The sequence below is a fragment of the Megalobrama amblycephala genome, linkage group LG7 (genome assembly GCF_018812025.1).
Source record: "Megalobrama amblycephala isolate DHTTF-2021 linkage group LG7, ASM1881202v1, whole genome shotgun sequence".
NCBI classification, from domain to species: Eukaryota; Metazoa; Chordata; class Actinopteri; order Cypriniformes; family Xenocyprididae; genus Megalobrama; species Megalobrama amblycephala.
Window position 1 is genome coordinate 13890449 of NC_063050.1, and position 21442 is coordinate 13911890.

At 38.1% G+C, this 21442-nt stretch overlaps 3 protein-coding genes across 8 annotated transcripts in view; all 3 read right to left on the bottom strand.

Annotated features, from left to right (window-relative positions):
• Window positions 1–21442, bottom strand: part of LOC125271747 (NACHT, LRR and PYD domains-containing protein 12-like) — a 1137836-nt gene that overhangs the window by 102426 nt on the left and 1013968 nt on the right. The window lies entirely within an intron of this gene.
• On the bottom strand, window positions 382–5504 carry knop1 (lysine-rich nucleolar protein 1). 2 transcript variants are annotated; one of them, XR_007185708.1, is made up of 6 exons: window positions 4930–5504; window positions 3503–4549; window positions 1531–1587; window positions 1398–1451; window positions 850–1284; window positions 382–673 (listed from the first exon to the last, which is right to left on the bottom strand). XR_007185708.1 is itself a non-coding variant. In XM_048196009.1 (5 exons), the coding sequence occupies exons 2-5, from the start codon at window positions 4409–4411 to the stop codon at window positions 979–981; spliced, it is 1326 nt and encodes a 441-aa protein (XP_048051966.1). In that variant the 5' UTR covers window positions 4412–4549; window positions 4930–5504; the 3' UTR covers window positions 382–978. The 2 variants fall into 2 exon arrangements, 1 of the variants encoding a protein (XP_048051966.1); XM_048196009.1 differs by having other exon boundaries at window positions 382–1284.
• On the bottom strand, window positions 7601–13135 carry gprc5bb (G protein-coupled receptor, class C, group 5, member Bb). 3 transcript variants are annotated; one of them, XM_048196012.1, is made up of 4 exons: window positions 12507–13135; window positions 9435–10505; window positions 7861–7967; window positions 7601–7772 (listed from the first exon to the last, which is right to left on the bottom strand). In XM_048196012.1, exons 2-4 carry the CDS (start codon window positions 10501–10503, stop codon window positions 7728–7730), a joined length of 1221 nt encoding a protein of 406 aa, XP_048051969.1. In that variant the 5' UTR covers window positions 10504–10505; window positions 12507–13135; the 3' UTR covers window positions 7601–7727. The 3 variants fall into 3 exon arrangements, with proteins under 3 accessions (XP_048051969.1, XP_048051968.1, XP_048051967.1); XM_048196011.1 differs by having other exon boundaries at window positions 12502–13133; XM_048196010.1 differs by lacking the exon at window positions 12507–13135 and adding an exon at window positions 12135–12252.

Consider the following 21442-nt stretch of genomic DNA (forward strand, 5'->3'; position numbering starts at 1 on the left):
TTTTTTTTTAAAGAAATTAATACTTATATTCAGCAAGGGTGCATTAAATTGATCAAAAGTGACAGTAAATACATTTATTATTTCTATATCAAATATATGCTGTTCTTTTGAATTTTATATTCATCTAATAACCCTGAAAAAATGTATCACAGTTTCCACAAAAATATGAAGCAGCACAACTGTTTTCTTGAGCAGCAAATCATCATATTAGAATGATTTCTGAAGGATCATGTGACACTGAAGACTGGAGTAATGATGCTGAAAATTCAGCTTTGATCACAGGAATAAATTACATTTTAAAATATATTCAAGTAGAAAACAATTATTTAAAATTGCAATAATATTTCACAATATTCCTGTTTTTACTGTATATTTGATCAAATAAATGCAGCCTTGGTGAGAATAATATCCTAAAGACCCCAAACTTTAACATCTTGACTATAAAAGTGTCTGTGAAATGACAGAAGAATTATAAACACTCCTTATAAATCTAAAAAAAAACATCAATAATGCAATGACAATAATGATAACTATCATATAACCACCATGACAGCTCTAATCCAGTGTCTTTATTCAGTCTTTTCTGATGTCCGTTTCTTATAGAATCTTTTCTTGAGCAAATCCACGATGAACTCAAATCCATCTCCTGATATTTCACCTGAGTACAACACCTCTTAGGGAAAAAAATATTTAAAAAAAATCAATTAAATCTATCAAATACTTTTTTTGGGGGGGGGGCAGTGTTCTTCTGTTCCAAAAATGCACCAGTAAAACATAAACCCATTCTGATTCACACATTAAAGAAAAAGGATTAGTCTAGAAATGAACATTTTGTCATCATTTACTCACCATCCTCTCATTTCAAACATGTATTGTATAGACAATTTTTCCATTGTTTTTTATTCCTTTCTGGAGCACGAGCACATGGGTTTGTAAACGACTTGAGGGTGAGTAAAGCGTTCACTTTCAGGTAAACTCTCAGTCATCGAATCGAATCGAGTTCCGTGCATTAGTATCGATCGTAAACTTCTTATTGGACGGCGCTGTGAACCCCAATCCGGCTCCTTTAATTTTGAAGTTCATATGTCGGCTCTGAGCGCGCTCAAACTCTCCCAGAAGGCCTTGCTGCAAAGTCTGTTGGCCTTCTTTCCCCAGCGCCATGTTGGCCGAGCCGGAGGATCCGGCGACCGGCTGGCTGCTCTTTTTAAAGCCGCCCATCAAGCGCAGGAACTTTTCTTGTCTGTCAGAGCTGTCGAACCGCACCGTGCCCCACTGGCCAAGATTCTACAAACACATCGATGCAATTCAGATTCAAATCCATTCACATTATCACTGAGTGCAATGCTGCTTTAGGACCCAAATGTACTTAATGCAAGTTTTTGGATATGGAAACTGACCGGCTTCGGCTGAGATTCCTTATCAACGTCCCTCTGTAGGGCGAGACGGCGCTCCTGGGGAATAAAACAGTCCTTTTATCGCATTTCAACATGAGTTGAATGTGGTATATGTAAAACATAATTGATGCTTTACCTGATCTATTGAAACTTCATCCTGATTCCCAGGCTTTGCCGACAGGAACACGATAGCCTGAGTGCAGATAGAGAAAGAAGTGCGTGATGTAATTTTAACGTTAAATAAAACTACTCAGCAGACACAGAAATCTTCACATATCACACCGAATTAGGAAACTAGGGGCAACATACATGGCTGGGTGAATCTCACAAAACCTCTGACGAAAATGTCCAGACCATGTGACACAGAATAAGACATTGCACATTATACTTTGTATAAATAAAAATAACTATAGGACCGTTTTTTTTTTGTAAATGTGAATCTCACTTTTATTATTGTAATATGCAAAAAAAAGATATAGCCAATTATTAAAATGTTTACCATGGTAGTATTTATACTACCTTTAATATGTGCAAATTATAAAAAACTGCATTATGTTAATGTATATAAAAGGACAATTTTACTTACTGTATTACAGACATGAGAATCACTTAAAACAATAGAAATTACATATATAATAAATAAATATTAATTGTATTAATTGCCATAGAAAAATATCACAGTGCAAATAAATGTTTTTCTTTTGATTTTGACCTGGATATTGACCCTAATATGAAGCAGTGTTGTTATTGTTAAAACTATTAAAAAATTTTTTTGTTAATTAAGCTAAATAAAATATAAAGAAAAAACTAAAAAATAAAATGAAATAAGTACTAAAATAAAGATAAATGTTTAAAAATAACTAATAAAAATGACAAAAGCACTTAATGTAAACTTAAAAATTTAACTAAAAATATGAAATTAAAAGCTTATTCAAAATAAATTTAAATACTATATTAGTATATAAATAATACTAAAATAACACTGATATGAAGCAGGATTATAAAGTTAAATAAAAGTAAAACTGAAATTAAAAGCACACAAATCATTTTTGTTACTTGAAATATAAAAGTTTAGCTGAATTAAAATGAAATAATCTATTAAAAGAACTTAAAATATTTTATTTCAGTGCATTTTTATTTCAATTTTATTTAGTTGATCTAAATAAAATTATATTTAAAATTGTATTTAAATTATATACATATTTAATGACAAAAACACAACATAATTACTCAAATTAAAATGAAAACAAAAAATATAAAAATAAATTCAAAAATATTAAAAACCATAAGTAAAATTTTCTTAATTTTTCTTTCGCAAGTTTTTGCATGCATATTTTTTAAGTAAATTTCAAATATGGAATTAAGTAACTCTACTTAACTAAGATAAGTAAAATTAACAAAGAAAATAAGTAATTTTAACTTTAAGCCTGTAAAAGGTTGAGTAATTTCTACTTTGTTGAAATTTCTTTTGCAATACATTTTACTCAAACAATATAAAACTGAATTAAACCATGCTTTTAAAGTGTATGCTTTACTTAGAAACATCTAAGTAAATAATACAACAGATATATCTTCATATTAAAAGTAACGAGTGTGAATGTGGCATTTTGAGTAGAAAATGAACTCCAAATATCACAAAATGGCGAGTTACTAAACATAACCACAAAAGCAATGATAAAACAGTGTAAAAACAGCTGGAAAACAGCGAAAAAAATCGACCTCATCAATTATTCAAGGCCCAGTGCATGATGGGAACACCAGTATCAGAAAAGTTGAGTAGTTTTACTTAATTTTATAATGTTGATATTTACGCTTTAATTTCTACAAGCTTAAATTGAGTACTAATATAGAATTTACTTCGTTTTTTTAATTCTTGCCTGAACTAACTTTTTCATGTAAAAATTACATTTATTTTTTCTGTAGTATTTACTTTTCTTAACAATGATATTTGTATATAAATAATACTAAAATAACACCAATTTAATTGTAAAAAGTCAAATATCCACACTAACAGTAAACCTAACTATCACGACAGCGATGTCACATTGTCAACAGCCAATCACGAGCCTCAGTTTTGCAGCATCAGAATAAAACTCGATGAGACTCACCGCTCTACTCGCCCTCTGCTTCTTAACTTCCTCCAGCGTCTTGTTTCCATCTTCTTCCCCGCCCTTCTTTCCCGCCTCCACCTTCTCAATGACATCATCAGCCTTTTCTTTCCGTTTCGTCTTCTTGTCCGGCGAGCTGACGTGTCCTCCGTTCGCGTGAGGATGACTCTCACCTTCATCCACAGCTTTAAAGTTCTTCTTCTGCTTCTTGCTCTTCTTCTCCGGCTTTTCATTTGAGCTGATGTCATCCGCAGAAGGTTTTTTCTTCTTCTTCTTCTTCTTCACCTTTTCCTCTTTGCATTCGTCTGCTTCTTTCTTTTTTCTTTTCTTCTTTGTCTCTCCATCCTCCAATTCTGTGTTTAGCTCTTGTTCATTTTTTCTCTTTTTCTTCTTTTTCTTTTCCACCGTCTCCACACCGTGTCCAAAATCAACCTCTTCTTCTTCTTCTTTGACCTCCACTTTCTTTTTCATCTTTTTATTTTTCATACCTTCCACCTCATCTGTACATCCTTTTTTCTTGGCTTTCTTCTTCTTGGACACTAAACACTCTCCATCCTCGCTGATGATCTCCTGCAGCGGTTCTGGCTCTTCCTTCATCTTCCTCTTTTTCTTCTTTATTGTCTTTTCAGGAGCATCACTGATATTGGTTTCTGAGAGTTCAGCTTTGACGGTAGTCTGGACGGACGCATCGTAACTCACCGTCACGGGGATTGCTTCCACCTCCTCCTTTACTTTCTTTTTCTTCTTCTTCTTCTCCTCATCTCTAGTGTTTACTTCTAACGGTTCTTTTTTCACACCAGTCTGGACGGACACATCATGACACTGCACCACATTTGTGTTTCCTGCATCTTCCTCCACCCTTATCTTCTTCTTTTTCTTCTTCTCTTTAGTTGCACCATCAACTGCCATGTTCTCCTGAGTTAGGTAAAACTGTCAACTTTTGTCAGCTAACTTCTCAAAAACTTTTGTTCATGCTTTTTGCATCCTTGAGTTGCTTTTCATTGGTTCTGTTTGTTGATTTTTCTCTGATTCTGGATCAGCCTTCACCTGCAAACGCAGGAAAACAACATTAGATGAATAACATTCATATTTATAAGTCACATTCAAATGTGCATTCATAAGTTGTAAGAAATAAACATTTGATATGAACAATAGTTCTAGGCTGATTGTGTCGAGAAGTAAAAACATAAAAAAATGACATTAGATTGATGTGTGCGTGTGCAATTACATCTGATTTAATTATTTTAATATCTTTTAATTTGTAAAATGCACATAACAACATTGTTCAAACAACATGTATGGTTAAAACGCACTTAAATCGCATGCATTAAGTATGTGCATCGATCGCTTCACTGAAAGCAGGTTAATCTTATTACTCGTTTGACGCACTGTTTTATTTGAGTTGCATGTATGTTTTTATTACTTACACATTCGCCACACGTGGGAAAGCTTTCCTTTCGACTCTTAATCCGGAAGAAATCGCTCGTCTACTTCCTTGGTAACAGTGGTCGGCTAGAAAATAGCTGGTTTTCCAGCCTCCATTTTAAACAACAGAAGAAGAACGCGCCCGATAGCGCCGCCACGACGCGGTTTGCGAACACTGACAAGACAAGAGGCGCTTTGTAGGAATGTTTAATTATAATTTATTTCAAATATAGAAACATCAAATATATAGGGAAAATACATCAAGAGCAAAATAAAGAGCGACTTCAGCCTTTCCAATGACCCTGTTGAAAGTGTCTCATTCTGCGAGACTGCAGCACCGTCACAAAGAACACAGTATTGCCTTACAAGATCAAACACGGCGTAAAATGTATAGATGTTTAGCATCAACTGCATCATGAAGACTGACAATCAAGCGTGCAAAGTTTGGAAAAAAAACACCAAACGCTGATGTGATATCAAAACAAACAAATAGATCAAATTTCAAAAAGGTTCAAAAAGAAGATAACAATTGAACAATTTATACAAAACAGTTTAAATAAATCAAATACATTTGAATAAGTTATAGATTTTGATTATTTAAAGTGGAATGCAGGCAGAAAATTTGCTAAGGCTAGAAGTTAATGACATAATCAGTTTTTCATTCTCTCTCACACAATCCTTCTGTAAAGTCAACATGAAATCAAAACCCTGTTTACTTCCTTATTACATCGTGTCCTAACCAGATGCGCCGCGACAAGCGATAAAAGGTATTTTTTTTCATGTTAATCAGAGTTTTTGTCCTAACCAGCTGTGATGGCGACACACGAATATTCTATTTTAGAAACCATTTCTATTTCTCCGCGACGTCACGGCTGGAACAGCAACACAAAGTATAGCAATGATAGCATCTAATATGAGTTTGAAAATCGTTCTTGGTTCCCAGCTTTTTAGCTGTAATGAAAACAACACTGGCTAATTGACCCTTCACTGGGAGTTTGATTGATAAGTGATCTAACCAATCAGAATGTAGAATCCGCCATTTTGTCCAACAAAGCAGTTAAGAGTTAAAAGATTAACATTGGTGGACTTAAACTTGAAAAATGATGTGTATTGATGTCTTTCTGTGTTCGAAACAACATTCATTCTCATGTTCATTCATGTTTATTTGATGCTATAAATTAACTAGTAGGGAGAAATGATCGGTTCATTTTTTGAGGCGCTACAGCAATCTGTCACGACACATTAAAGAGTCACAAAACGTTTTTTATTGTTTGAATTTCTTGAAAAAACTACACAGTTTGAAAGCTGGGACTTTGTTTAAAATCATAAGTAACCTGCTCTGTCTTGTCTGTCGACGTGTTGTCAGTATCCTCTTTGCTCCACGATGTATTTTTCACTGCGTGTGGCGTGACAGCGCCATGGCTTGTCGGACAAAGCAACAGTAACTAACGGGGGCGGGTCTTTGCAAAGGGTCAATTCACCTCTTGAAAATAAATAAATGGGCACAAGAACGTTCAAACTGTCAACAAACAAGTGTGTTCTATGACAAAGATTGGTTCAGTCACTCCGTAAATAATGTTTAAATTGTGTAATATTAATGAATTTTACTAAGTACTTGCCCATTACATTGTGTCTGCTGTGCTCTTGCCGAGAGAGCCCGCCCACACTCTCTTCTGATTGGCTGTGGTTTTTGATTGATTTTATCGCTTCTCATTTTCGCGTCGCATCTAGTGTGGACAGTCAAATTGCTCGTCGCTGGAATCTTATCGCATCGCATCTGGTTAGGACACGGTGTTACACATTTCTGGTTACATTTTGAATAATTCATCTGTGCATGTTATTCTTTGTAAACTGGCCTCTGAAAAATAATGTTCCTTTTTGGCTGACATCACAAATCTTCTTATTTTTCAACCCCCCCTCCCAGCTAACACAGGGAATGTTCTCAGAACGTTCTGGCAAGGTTCTCTCAAAGTTATGAACAAACGTTCTTCCAGTAGAACGTTTGTGCAAAGTTATCTGGTCTTTAATAATGTTCTCAAAATATTAGCACAAAAACATTATTTATACATTTTTATTTAGCTAATGTTAATTAAACAAACATTTTAGTTTGCCTAATGTTTTTTAAATGTTACTACTTGTTTCAGAATGTATTCAAAAGTTACATTCCCATAATGTTTGCAAAATTCTGAAATGGAATGTTTAATTGTTACAAAGTAACATTTGTATAACCGAGAAAAAGTGTTTTTAAAACATTTAAAAACTGGACGCTTTGAACGTTCAGTGAACATTCAGAAATAACATTTTCATAACGTAATGGGAACATTAGGAAAACGTTCTTAGAACATTTTTTTTTTAAATCATTTATTCATATACACAGTTATTCCCTTTCACTCTGAAATATGTCACATTATGTAAGTAAAATGGGCTTGTCAACAGCCTTTCATGTGGACTTTAACGCTCCCTCTCTTTTCTCATTCACACATCCCTGTTTATGTAAATTCTGACAGGTCCTCATCAGCACCTAATTTGTCTGATTCATTTAATCTAAACAGACATAATCAGAGTGATATCAAATATGTAATGCTTCCCGTATTTTGTATTTAGCACTTAAAAGAGATGATGTGCAAAATTAGCCTGTTCCCATGTTGAAAATGCCCGTTAAATTAAATCAGCTTTAACTTATGTCATTTTATTAGAGGAGCATTTCCCAAATTATTAACATGGAACTTTAATAAAGTGCCTTTTGACCATGTGAAGCCACCCGAAGTAGAAGAGGACATTATTGCCATGGTAACCGCTCTCACCACAGATGCCTCCCTGTGAAGTTTGGAGGGGCGGTTGGGATCTGGAACACAGAGCATGAGGTGAATCGTGAGAGACTGAGACTCATTCAGTATCTAAGCGTATTGTTAATGTATAGTACTGTTACTCACAGGTCCTGCATTCATGAGCAGTGCCATCTCAGTGGGCTGGTAAACATGACTCCGGAATGGCAGAGCAGGCCGGATTAATCCGTTATGATAACCTCCAGCCTGCAGAACTGCAAAAACCACAACAGTATATATTATATAATATATATAAAACAAAGAGAAATAAAAAAGAATAGAAAATCTGTACATAATAACACTAATCTGGATACAGAATAAAGCTGAAAGAAAAAAAAATATTTAAACATATGGTCAATTAAATGATCAGCTTTAAAATTGTTTCATATTTCTCCCCAGAAAACACAAACATTCCCCTAACGTTCTCATATGGTTGCCAAACTCTTTTTTTGAGAACCAAATAACAACATTCTAGAAATATTCTCTGTAGGTTATTTTTTGTAACCAAAACTAACCTTCCAGAACATTGCAGGAAGGTTTTTGTAACAACCTAATAAGAACGTATACAGAACATTCTCTAATGGTTATTTTTAGTTTTTTTATAACCATAAACTAACCTTCCCAGAACGTTGTATGGAGGTTTTTGTACAAACCTAATAAGAACCTCTACAGAACATTTTCTAATGGTTATTTTTAGGCTTTTTTTATAACCATAAACTAACCTTCCCAGAACGTTGCAGGAAGGTTTTTGTAGCAACCTAAAGAAAACCTATACAGAACGTTCTCTAATGGTTATTTTTAGTTTTTTTCATAACCATAAACTAACCTTCTCAAAACGTTGCAGGAAGGTTTTTGCACCAACCTAAACAGAACCTCCACAGAACGTTTTCTAATGGTTATTTGTAGTGTTTTTTGTAACCATAACTAACCTTCCCAGAATGTTGCAGGAAGGTTTTTGTAGCAACCTAAAGAAAACCTATACAGAACGTTCTCTAATGGTTATTTTTAGTTTTTTTCATAACCATAAGCGAACCTTCTCAAAACGTTGCAGGAAGGTTTTTGCACCAACCTAAACAGAACCTCCACAGAACGTTTTCTAATGGTTATTTGTAGTGTTTTTTGTAACCATAACTAACCTTCCCAGAATGTTGCAGGAAGGTTTTTGTAGCTACCTAAAGAAAACCTATACAGAACATTTTCTAATGGTTATTTTTAGGCTTTTTTATAACCATAAACTAACCTTCCCAGAATGTTGCAGGAAGGTTTTCGCACCAACCTAAATAGAACCTATACAGAATGTTCTCTAATGTTATTTAGATGTTTTATAACCATAGACTAACCTTCCCAGAACGTTGTAGGGGGGTTTTTGTACAAACCTAATAAGAACCTATACAGAACGTTCTCTAATGGTTATTTTTAGTTTTTTTATAACCATAAACTAACCTTCTCAAAACGTTGCAGGAAGGTTTTTGCACCAACCTAAACAGAGCCTCTACAGAACATTTTATAATGGTTATTTTTAGTTTTTTTTTATAACCATAAACTAACCTTCCCAGAATGTTACAGGGAGGTTTTTGTACCAACCTAAAGAAAACCTATACAGAACGTTCTCTAATCATTATTTTTATTACTATAAACTAACTTTCCCAAAAAGTTGCACATGTTTTTCTTAATCAACCCACCTGCACTGTGCTCCTCTACAGTGTACGCCTGACTCTCTGTGAACGGAGCTCTGGGATTGGTTGGCCGCTCATCGTCATGGTAACTTTGTGCCGCAGGGGGCTGAGGGGTGTCGTAGTAGTTCTGCCCAGTGTCTGCGTTCCTCTGACTGGATGGACGCAAACACAGGTGTGTTTCCGGGATAGCGTGAAATAACAACAATACCCAACCCTCAGTCACCAAGGCAACCGCTAATGCCGGCTCATCCCAATCCTTTGCCGCGGTCATGATGCCAGCGTTGCCGTAGAGATAGAGACCGAGCCAGGCGACCCAAAGGAGAAGCGAAGAGAGACATGAGAGGAAAAGCCAGACGGCGTTACACCTCCACTTCATCCTCTTCCTGCTCGACTCCTCTCTGTTGCTCCCTCCGCACAACACGACGGCCAACGACAACACAGTGGCAGCCAGCAACAACACTACAGCATAGCTACACACCAGCACAAAGTCTAAAGGCAGGTAATCGCAGGCTGCATGTCCCTCGCGGACCACCGTGAGCAGCAGCCACTCTCCAGCGATGATGCCTTGAACCACGGTGAGCGCGAAAGCCAATCCGGCGAGAGAACTCCCCGCTGGGCTCCGCCTCCCTCCGGCCAGCTTCTTCAGTCGCACTCCCTGCACCAGCAGACATGCAAAACACATCGCGAACAGCGCCCCCCACAGCCCACGGCGCACCATGCAGAGCACCTCGCCACGCCCCACCAAGAACACCAGCGATAGGATGAAGAGACCAGCCGTTCCGGCCAGCAGGAGGAGGAGGGGACCAACGCCACATCGCTTCTCCGGTTCTGTTACCGTTTTCAGCTTGGCTAAAAGAATCACGGCCAGAATCAAAGCAGATATGGTCCCACCGCACGCTATGGCCTCCAGCACCACGCCCCACACGGACTCCAGGTCGCACAGAACTCTGTAGGGCAGGTCCACTGTAGCGCCACACCCATGAGGAGGGGGCGGGGCTGTGTGCTTGGGCGGGTCCTCAAGAGCGCAGCAGCCAATCAGAGAGAGAATGAAGATGAGGGTGGGCCTTACAGCCATGGCTGTAAGAGAAAGAACACAGCTGAATGTATCTTTTCAATGCATTTAGAATCAGGCCACTGAACAAATTATGCAAATTATTAGGCTACAATATTAAAGGGGGGGGGGGGGGGTAATGCTATTTCATGCATTCTGACTTATTTACACTGTTAAAGAGTTGCATTCTCATGCTAAACATGGCCAAAGTTTCAAAACACGAGTTGGACGTATGACGGAGTATTTCTGTGCCAAATCCACTACATCCGGTTTCGGTACAGGATTCAGAGAGTTCAGAGAGCCGAATTCCTTGTATAAGCACTTCTCCCTGAAAAGCGGACACACACATTACTCAGAGCGAGAGCAAGAGCACGCCCATCAACACACTTCGTTCGGGATACGGAAGCCGAGAGATTTTTCAACAATGGCTGTGTCCCAATTCAGGGGCTGCACCCTTTGAAGGCTGCATACATCATCGAGGCAGTCTCATTTAAGAAAAATAACCATTAGATTGCAATGTAAGAAATAAATTACAGTATTTTACACCTCACAATGAATATCAGTCAATTTTATTATGGTTACTTTCTTAAATATGACATCCTTGATGAAGTATTCAGCCTTCAAATGTGACCTCCGGAGCACGCAGCCTCCAAAATGAGACTCAGCTCCTGTAAACAAAGGAGTGTGTTTTTGGTTGTGCGGGAAAGATTACCCTTTTCAGCCCAAAGAACCCAGTGTCAAGGGAACAGTGGATGAAATTTGTTTTTCAGGGGCAGCAATGGAGTTGTGTGTGTATGTTTGTTTGTTCCCGGGAATTCGGTGATGAATACTTTGTAAACAAGTCCCAGCTGGATTTGCAGATCGCGGGTGGTGAGTAAAGCTGCATCAGATCGGCGCACAAGTGCATATAATGTAAACAACACAAACGTTTTTGTTCCCTTTTTATTTATAATGATGTCGCAGCTAGCATGCGATCTCTACGCAGAAGCTGCGCACGCTCGTGACTCTTTAGCTCCGCCCACGGCACTGACGGCAGACACGCCTCCAGGATCTCAGCTTTTTTCGGAAAGACTCGGTCTAGCGCATCTATCTTTTATAAATATGACAAAACTAAAGACTTTTCGGAGATATGAAGGATGCATTGTTACTCTATATGTACTCAAGATTAACATGAGATTGGCAGAAACTGGGTATTAAACACCCCCCCTTTAAAGTCTGTAAAGGAAAACAGACTCTTTGCTGTAATTCCATTAGTTATTGGATTGGATTATAGCTAGTGTAATTCTTCACTATAGGATTTTGGCTATTAAATAAAATTAAAAGAAAATGATGGAGAAAATGAATGGAATTTTACTAAAATAACTCACATTGGTTATTTAGAAATCCATCTTAGGTTCTGTCTACTAATTAACCTTCCATCTCTAAACAGTCATTCAGAAAACAGTGGTAATTTAGAATCAGCAGTCTATCCGACCTCCCTAGCAACCACATAGCAACGCCACACTAAAAAAACACTCTCATAATACCTTGGCAACAACCTAACAATGCCCTGGCAACCGCTCAGAATGCCTTTTAATTGTGAAGGTTTGTTTTGCAAGGTAATCTGTGTGACACTGCATCATCCTGTTTTCTTATTACCATATTAGTTCATTTACCTCGGGCTACTAAATTTTGCAGATGCATTTGCTCATCCTCTGCTTCTGAGTTGTAAAAGCCGAGTGTAAAGATGAGCTTTCACTTGGTCTCGCATCCTCTACCCCTTTTAAACCCCCGACAGTTGCTATGGCAACCAGAGGCGCGCGTGGGCTGGCCTAGATGGAGCTGCACGCAATTTATATAGCCAGAAACACTCGCGCGCGCGCGCACACACACACACAAACAAACACACACTCATGTTCAAACACATACAACTTTAGGATCATATGTATAGGAGTCATTTAAACACAGCAAAATCACGAGAAACGAAGAATAAATCTGCAGACAAAACAGTTATATAAACACTGACAGATAGGTGTTACTCACCTTACCAGTTCAGAATGTATTTTAGAAAAAGTCTTGAATCACTAGTCGATGTGTAGCCTGTTTATTAACGCCCTACACACATTCCCACTATCTAAATCTCTTCTTATGGTGTTGTGGGAATAATCCTGAAAAACGCACACTCGCGCGCAGACATTGCAACCTATCGCCGCGCTTTTTCTTCGTGATCAATAGTTGAAAATCAGTGACAGAATACCCGGAAATTGTGCCGCAGACAGTTTCCCACCTACACACTACATCTGTAAGAGAGCATCCTTCTTTCTTTATTTCTCTTCTTTCTTTCTTTCAGCCTCTTTCTGACAGTGTAAAGTCTCCTGTTGCTGCCTCGTCCACAGATCCGCGCGCAGTAGAGAGTGAAATTCACGTCTGACTGAATCTAGTGCGCGCTGGACCGCTGTAGTCCATCCTCACTTGTCACATGCGTCGCTCTCTGAAGGGCTTCATTCGCAGCATTGTGACTGATGCTGATGCAGAGACTATAAATAAACCACAGCAAAACTCTTCAGCAATCATGCTGCTCACACTCTCATGATGAGCCAAACGCTCAAACTTCTGGCCCAAAGATCTCTGATTAGAGACTGTCACTTACACGGCCAGGTGTGTGTCCACGTGCAATGTCTTGAGGGAGTCTTATGTAATAAAGATCCCTGCGCTTCAGGTCATACGTGTACAGTACTGTAGTGTGTGTGTGATCATCGTGTCTCTTTAAGTAGCCTTCAGATAATCCCGAGCAGTGGTGCAGTGAGCCATCAGAGTATTGGACACATCTCTTCTCCTTTCATTATGTGTAGGTGTTAATTTAGCTAGAATGGTTAGTAACCATCATATTATTTGGGATCTGAGAGGAGACATTTGATCATATTCCTAATATCTAGGAAACATGAGACCTTGTAATACCTATGTCATACCCATGTAATTATACAATTTGTGTCCTGATATGTCTCACACACACACACACACACACACACACACACACACATGCGTCAGCACACTGTAATGCAGGACTCCAGATTAGTGCTCGTTGAAGATTAGGTTAAGCTGCATTCAGATGACTTGCTAAACTGCAAGTCAGGAGAACTTGAGAGTTAGTGTTTTAAACAGGGTGGCCATAAAGGATTAGCTCACTTTAAAATGTAAATTACGCCATGATTTACTCTCTCTTAAAGGGTTAGTTCACCCAAAAATGAACATTCTGGCATTTATTACTTACCCTCATGCCGTTTCACACCCGTAAGACCTTCATTAATCTTCGGAACACAAATTAAGATATTTTTGTTGAAATCCGATGGCTCCGTGAGGCCTCCATAGGGAGCAATGACATTTCCTCTCTCAAGATCCATAAAGGTACTAAAAACATATTTAAATCAGTTCATGTGAGTACAGTGGTTCAATATTAATATTATAAAGCGACGAGAATATTTTTGGAGCGCCAAAAAAAAACAAAATAACGACTTATTTAGTGATGACTGATTTCAAAACACTGCTTCAGGAAGCATCGGAGCATAATGAATCAGTGTGTCGAATCATGATTCAGATCGCGTGTCAAACTGCCAACGGCTGAAATCACATGACTTCGGTGCTCTGAACAGCAGATTCGATACACTGATTCATTATGCTCCGATGCTTCCTGAAGCAGTGTTTTGAAATTGGCCATCACTAAATAAGTCATTATTTTGTTTTTTTTGGCGCACAAATGAACACAATCGGAGTTATAATAAATATCCTGGCACGTCCAAGCTTTATTATGGCAGTGAACTGGACCAACAAGTTTGAAGCTCAAGAAAGTGCCTCCATCCATATCCATCATAAACATACTCCACACAGCTCCGGGGGTTAATAAAGGCTTTCTAAAGCAAAGAGATGCATTTGTGTAAGAAAACTATCCATATTAGAAAAGTTATAAAGTAAAACATCTACCTTCCGCCAGCATAACCCCTCCTTTTCAAACCGCCCGCTCTAAGCAGGATTCGAACCCAGGTCTACATCATGGGAGTCGGACACTCTAACAAGGAGGCTAACGACTGCAGTCTCTAATGTCATTCACTAGAATGTCTCTCGAGATCAGAGGAGTGAGGTTTACGTGCACAGCTCTTTCTATCTGGCCTCCATTACACCAGACTGCCTTCAGCTTACAAAAAAAGCTTTTTTTGTAAGTTGAATAGGGAAGGCGTAGGACATAGTTTAAGCATTTTGAACTGCAAGAGGTGTTACGCTTTTTCCGTAAGTTGAATACGGAAGGTTGTCTGGCGGAAGCTAGATATTTTACCTTATAACTTGTTAAATATGGATATTTTTCTTACACAAACGCATCGCAATTTCACTATTTCTCTCGAAATGTTTAACAAACATTCTTTCAGTAACGTTAATAGAATCTTCAGTGTTATCTCTTCTCAGAACGTTAGCACAACACATTTACACATCATGTTTTTTAAATGTTCAGAGAACATTCCTGTCAACATACAGAAGGAGACAACACAGGTAACTTAATACAGATATTTATTTGCAGGATGCGGACAGCAAGCAGGAGAAATGGGTGAGTGTTCATTCAATGGCAAGTTAAGCAGACTTAGCTCTGATAGTAATTGTCTCTCTGTCGTTGCAGGTGCAGGAATGGCTTGAGGCTTTACAGAAGACGACAGATGATGAAGGCTGAATGGAGAAGACAACAGGAGTCCAAACAGGTAAGGAACTAAGGTGAGTATGAAGAAACTTTTTTTAATGGCGCTGATTCTGTGACTATTCTACAGTAGCATCCCCATAATGTTTGCAAAAACAATTATTTCGTACTGTCTCAGTAACTCCAATGAAACTCTCATGTCAGGTCAAGTCAAGTTTTAGTGCCGTCATTCTCCTGCACAGTGGAAAATGGAGTGTAGAATCACAGTAAGAGGACGAAGCCCTGAGGCGCTGAATGAACACTGTTGAATCAGAGCACTCTTATGCACACATGCTAGTTATTTTTGATAACTAGCTATAATAATATGAGACTAAAGGTAAAAAATAAATGTTACTGGTTTTCCATTGTAACAGTGCTGTGGCTGTGGTAAAGCGCACTGCAAATGGAATAGAAAACAAAACAGTTTTTAATAAATACAAAGTTCTGGCATGAAACTCTAGATGGCGCAGGCTAATAGGTCCTTTAACACACCTGCTAATTATCACATCAATATCTATAGGTCACAGATGATTGGTTCCTGCTGTATTAGTAGCCAATGAGCTGCATGCTTAATCTTTAAATACATTAGCATTGCTAAGTAGCGCAGCGTGCTTTAGAAACCCTCCACCTTCCCCAGCTCCACCTGTATAGGTCTGCTACGGTTATTCATGTACGCTATATTGTACAGCACCAGCATGTCTTACTTGCTCACAGCAGCGGGTCGTGTATGTATTGGCAGTAGCAAGTCCCGTACTTGCTCTGCAGCAGCAGCAGCAGCAGCAATAATCAACAGCAGCAGCAGCAATTAAGCAGCAGCAGCGTAGCAGATCTATTCCGCCAAGACCAAAAATATCTACATTGTCATATCCATTACCATGCCAAACACTCCGAGAGTTGTCATGACAGAAATCCAAAACAGAAAGCTCAGGAGATCGTTGGAGACACTGAATAAACAACCACATTTAACAAAGACGTTTACAATACCAGACAATGAACTAAGGAAAACTCAAGGCTTAAATACATGTTTAGTAATCGGGGATAACAGAAACTAAAAACAGTAACTAAGGAAAATGGGAACACAGAAACTAAACAGAAACAGAGCATATATGTTACAACCATTTTATTAATGGGTTAGTTCACGCAAAAATGAAAATACTGCCATCATTTACTCACCCTCATGTCATTCCAAACCCATAAGACTTTCATTCATCTTCAGAACAATGAAGATATTTTTATTGAAATTTAAGACATTTCATTGCTTCACGTGTGAGAACCAATGAGGTTCATTCTCGTGTGTTATGCAGCACGTTTGAGCTTCTGCAAGAACCAATGAGGTTCATTCTCATGTGTTATGCAGCACGTTTGAGCTTCTGCAAGAACCAATGAGGTTCATTCTCATGTGTTACGCAGCACGTTTGAGCTTCTGCAAGAACCAATGAGGTTCATTCTCATGTGTTATGCAGCATGTTTGAGCTTTTGCAAGAACCAATGAGGTTCATTCTCATGTGTTACGCAGCATGTTTGAGCTTTTGCAAGAACCAATGAGGTTCATTCTCATGTGTTACGCAGCACGTTTTAGCTTCTGCAAGAACCAGCGAGGTTCATTCTTGTGTTACGCAGTACATTTGAGCTTCTGCAAGAACCAATGAGGGTCATTCTCATGTGTTACGCAGCATGTTTGAGCTTTTGCAAGAACCAATGAGGTTCATTCTCATGTGTTACGCAGCATGTTTGAGCTTCTGCAAGAACCAATGAGGGTCATTCTCGTGTTACGCAGCACGTTTTAGCTTCTGCAAGAACCAGCGAGGTTCATTCTTGTGTTACGCAGTACATTTGAGCTTCTGCAAGAACCAATGCCAATGAGGTTTGTTCTCGCGCATCAAGCAAGTTCAGCTGACCTTCTGTTTATGATCGCTGATCGATGTTAATATGTGTTTATATGTGAACAAAGGCCTAAATTCATCATAAAAAGCAATCATGTTTCTTCAGACTTTACCACTCAGTTCATATGGATTACAATCTCTGTTTGATCTTTTTGAAGCATCAAAATGGTAGTTGCATAGACTGTCAATGGAGGGACATTAGTTACAGTAGTCACCCAGTCTATAGACTTGCAATACACCCAGTATTCACCCAGTCTATTGGGTGAACTAACACTTTAATTTCCCCATGAATATTTTTCTCTGGGTGCATTGCAAGGCTGTATCCACCAAATGGACACCAATTTAAGAATAGTCTTTACATTTGTCTTTGGTCCACCCAGTATTGAATATTTATATAAAAATAGATGAAATTAACTTTTTTAAATTGAGGTTGTGTATAGGGAAGTTTCATTTGTTGTTGTTTCACTTATTAGCCACTAGATAGCATCCTAGTGCCTCATTTTTGTTATTAAATTATCATGTATCTTCAGGCTTCACTTGTGTGTTGTACACCAATCAGGCATAACATTATGAGCACTGACAGGTGAAGTGAATAACACTGATCATCTCTTCATCACGGCACCTGTTAGTGGGTGGGATATATTAGGCAGGAAGTGAACATTTTGTCCTCAAAGTTGATGTGTTAGAAGCAGGAAAAATGGGCAAGCGTAAGGATTTGAGTGAGTTTGACAAGGGCCAAATTGTGATGGCTAGACGACTGGGTCAGAGCATCTCCAAAACTGCAGCTCTTGTGGGGTGTTCCCGGTCTGCAGTGGTCAGTATCTATCAAAAGTGGTCAAAGGAAGGAACAGTGGTGAACTGTTGACAAGGTCATGGACGGACATTGATGCACGTGGGGAGTGAAGGCTGGCCCGTGTTGTCCAATCCAACAGACGAGCTACTGTAGCTCAGATTGCTCAAGAAGTTAATGCTGGTTCTGATAGAAAGGTGTCAGAATACACAGTATTTCAGTTTGTTGTGTATGGGGCTGCATAGCTGCAGACCAGTCAGGATGCCCATGCTGACCCCTGTCCACTGCCGAAAGAGCCAATATATTATCAGCATAGGCAATATAGGCAGGCTCAACGCATTTGAGGCAGTTTTTTTTATAGCAGTATTTTGATGACAATGTTTAGAGCGCATCATTGTAACGTGAGAGAGGGCATCCATTTACTGTTTCTAATTGGCTACTGTTTATTAAAAAATAGCAAACAGTCATTATAGCAAGCTATGTTTTAAGAACTATGTTTTATGTTTTAAAGAAGTACACTTGATGTGTTGACTAACATACAGCACATATTTAAAGGGTTAGTTCACCCAAAAATAATGTAATTTATTACTCACCCTCATGTCGTTCTACACCCATAAGACTTCATTCATTTTCGCACAAATTAAGATATTTTTGATGAAATCCGATGGCTCAGTGAGGCCTGCATAGACAGCAATGACACTTCCTCTCTCAAGATCCATAAAGGTACTATAAACATTAATATATTTTAAGTGTGCTAAATTGCAACTTCATTAAAAATGTGTAAATACAAATATATTTAAATGAGTTAAAATCTGCTAAGGGATAATTAAATGTAACATATAATGTAAAAATGTATCATCTTTTATTGGAAAATAAAACAACATTTTATCAACATTTTAACTTTGATAATTGCCTTAATCTTTTTAACAATTAAGAAGCTAGTGATAAAATTATGGCCTCCATGGAACTGCAGTGACTGTCCTGTGGAAAAGAAAGATCATAATTAATTTAATGAACCTTTGAACAGTTTACACTGGGACATGTGGTACCGTCTTAATTTTCTTCTGATGGCCACGACACAGCTGTTGCAAACAGCTTTAATTTCATAGTGCCATCTAGGGGAAATTGCGTTTTGTTTTACAAAGACGCATACCATCACAATGTCTCCTTCTGAAAATTTTGTTTCAGAGATTGGGTTTAATTGTGCATCATTTGTCAGGTCTGACTGTTGCCGTTTCAGATCAGCCTGAGCATGCAACACCTTCAATCTTTCTTGCAACTGCACCAACACAGTCTGCTGCGTTGCGAGCATGAGAGGCCCCAGGTCTGCTGGGGAATATTCTGGATCAATGGGTAACTTCATCACCCTTCCAGTCATAAGCTCATATGGACTAATGCCTGTAGCTTTTGATGGGGTTGCTCGCAGCACAGTCAGAGCAGTGGGCAAGGCATCAATCCATTTGTTTTGGTGTTGGGCTATCTGCTTAGAGATATTTTCTTTGATGGTACGATTTGCACATTCATCCATTCCAGAAATTTGTGGTCTGTATGGAATTTTTTTGCTTGATATTCAGCATTTTGCACGTTTCTCATGACTTGTCCAGTAAAGTGAGTAAAGTGAGTCCCCTGATCAGATTCAATTTGAATTGGTGCTCCCCAAAGAGGGATGATTTGGTTCACCATCACACGTGCCACTGTATTTGCGGTGTTATTGCGAGTGGGAATTGTTTCAACCCATTTTGAGAATTTGTCAATTATCACGAGGCAATAGCAATACCCCCGCTTGGCACTGGGTAGCGGACCAATGAAATCCAATTGTAGGGACTCCTATGGTCCTTTAGGGGGGGTTCTGGCCTGCACAAATTTGTTCGGCCTAGTTTTCCCTGGTTAAAGGGTTAGTTCACCCAAAAATGAAAATTCTGTCATTAATTACTCTTCCTCATGTCATTCCACACCCATGAGACCTTCGTTCATTTTCACAAATTAAGATATTTTTATAAAATCCGATGGCTCAGTGAGGCCTGCATCGCCAGCAATAACACTGCCTATTTCCAGAAAGCTACTAAAAACATATTTTAATATTATAAAGTGACAAGAATACATTTTGTGTGCCAAAAATAACGAAATAGCGACTTCATTCCACATTATCTAGTGATGGGTGATTTCAAAACACTGCTTCGTGAAGCTTCGAAGCTTTACGAATCTTTTGTTTTGAATCAGTGGTTCAATCACCAATACCAAAGTTACACATCAAGCATATAATCAGAGATTTAGACTCTGAATGACATCAGTGAATCAGGACATTACATGATGATTATATCATCATCAAAGCATATTGTGACCAGGTCGTAGTTTCTCTGACCATAACAAGTGTGCTTTACAAACACAAAGTTGGAGCAGCCAAAGAAAAACTAATATTAAAAAAAAGTAAAAGGTCAAGAGCCCAAGAAAGACAAACACTGATCACAATCGTGGTGACTTGAAATGAAATATTCCATAAAACATTAACATCTAAACCTCTGTTAATTCTCAATAAGAACTTTTGTTGATGTATGACAGAAATAAAGTCAAACTGGTTAATAATAAGTGTAATAATGTTTAATGGCTGGAAGTCAGTTGTAGTTGTTGTGTGTCTCTTTGTTCTGTTCTTCTTTTTTCTCTTTCCTTAAATGATTCTACTTATTATCATCAGGAATCTTAAATAATGGTCAATCATCACTTAATTAATCACTTAATTATCTCATTACCTTCAACACTGCTTCAGTGTTACTTTTAACACCCTGTAGTGTGGACACTGAGGGGTGTTTATTTAACACTCAGGATTTTGCCGTGTATGCTTATAACTTTCAGCTTATCCATTTTTGCTCGGTCTTGGGCTTGTTGACCTTCATGTTCTCTTAAATAATTGGTATACACACATTAACAAGAGAAGTGTGGGCATACATAATACAGATTAACCCCATGTTTGTGTTAAATTCAGAAATGAAAGAGGTTCAGTTTCAGCCCTATAATGAGCATGATGTTTGTTTAGAGGTTTGTGTGTGTTCTTATAGTAACAAATAAACACTCATGTAATTGGACAGGAAGGCTTGAGAATGAAACTTGATACATTACTAATAGATGCAGGGACAACAGCGTATATGTCTTTGTGGGTTTGGTGTTTTATTCTGCTGTTCTACAGGAACATCGTGTGACCTGATCTGGGATAATGACATTTCTTTAAAATAGAGTATAATAATTTTTTTGTAAGTGAAGTACAATAATAGCGAGGGTTGAGCAACCACTGATATATTCCTCCAGGCAGTGAGGACAGGTAATGTTGCTGGTTAGAAGTTAGTATGCCATCTAATGTTTAGGCAAGGAAACACACTAATGCTTTAAAAAAGAGCTTTTATTACAATACATTCAGCTTCTTTCAACTTCTAGTGATTGCCTTAAATTTCTCAAGCATGTTTAACTCAAAGTTGTGAATTGTTAATACAAAACAGTGTTTGGACACTGATGGACCGAAATTTAACTGAATTAATTTTCAGTAGTTCACCCAAAAATCATCCCATAATTTAGCATTCCTAAGGTCTCTTTTCAATGGTATTT

Coding starts and splice junctions, on each gene's coding strand:
- knop1 (XM_048196009.1), bottom strand. CDS start 4,411: ATGGCAGTTGATGGTGCAACTAAAGAGAAGAAGAAAAAGAAGAAGATA. Junction 1,452..1,530: donor ATGAAGTTTCAATAGATCAG/GTAAAGCATCAA, acceptor TTTATTCCCCAG/GAGCGCCGTCTCGCCCTACA. Junction 1,285..1,397: donor AGGAATCTCAGCCGAAGCCG/GTCAGTTTCCAT, acceptor ATGTGTTTGTAG/AATCTTGGCCAGTGGGGCAC.
- gprc5bb (XM_048196010.1), bottom strand. CDS start 12,162: ATGCATCTGCAAAATTTAGTAGCCCGAG. Junction 10,506..12,134: donor GCAAAATTTAGTAGCCCGAG/GTAAATGAACTA, acceptor TTTCTCTTACAG/CCATGGCTGTAAGGCCCACC. Junction 7,773..7,860: donor TGCTCATGAATGCAGGACCT/GTGAGTAACAGT, acceptor TCTGTGTTCCAG/ATCCCAACCGCCCCTCCAAA.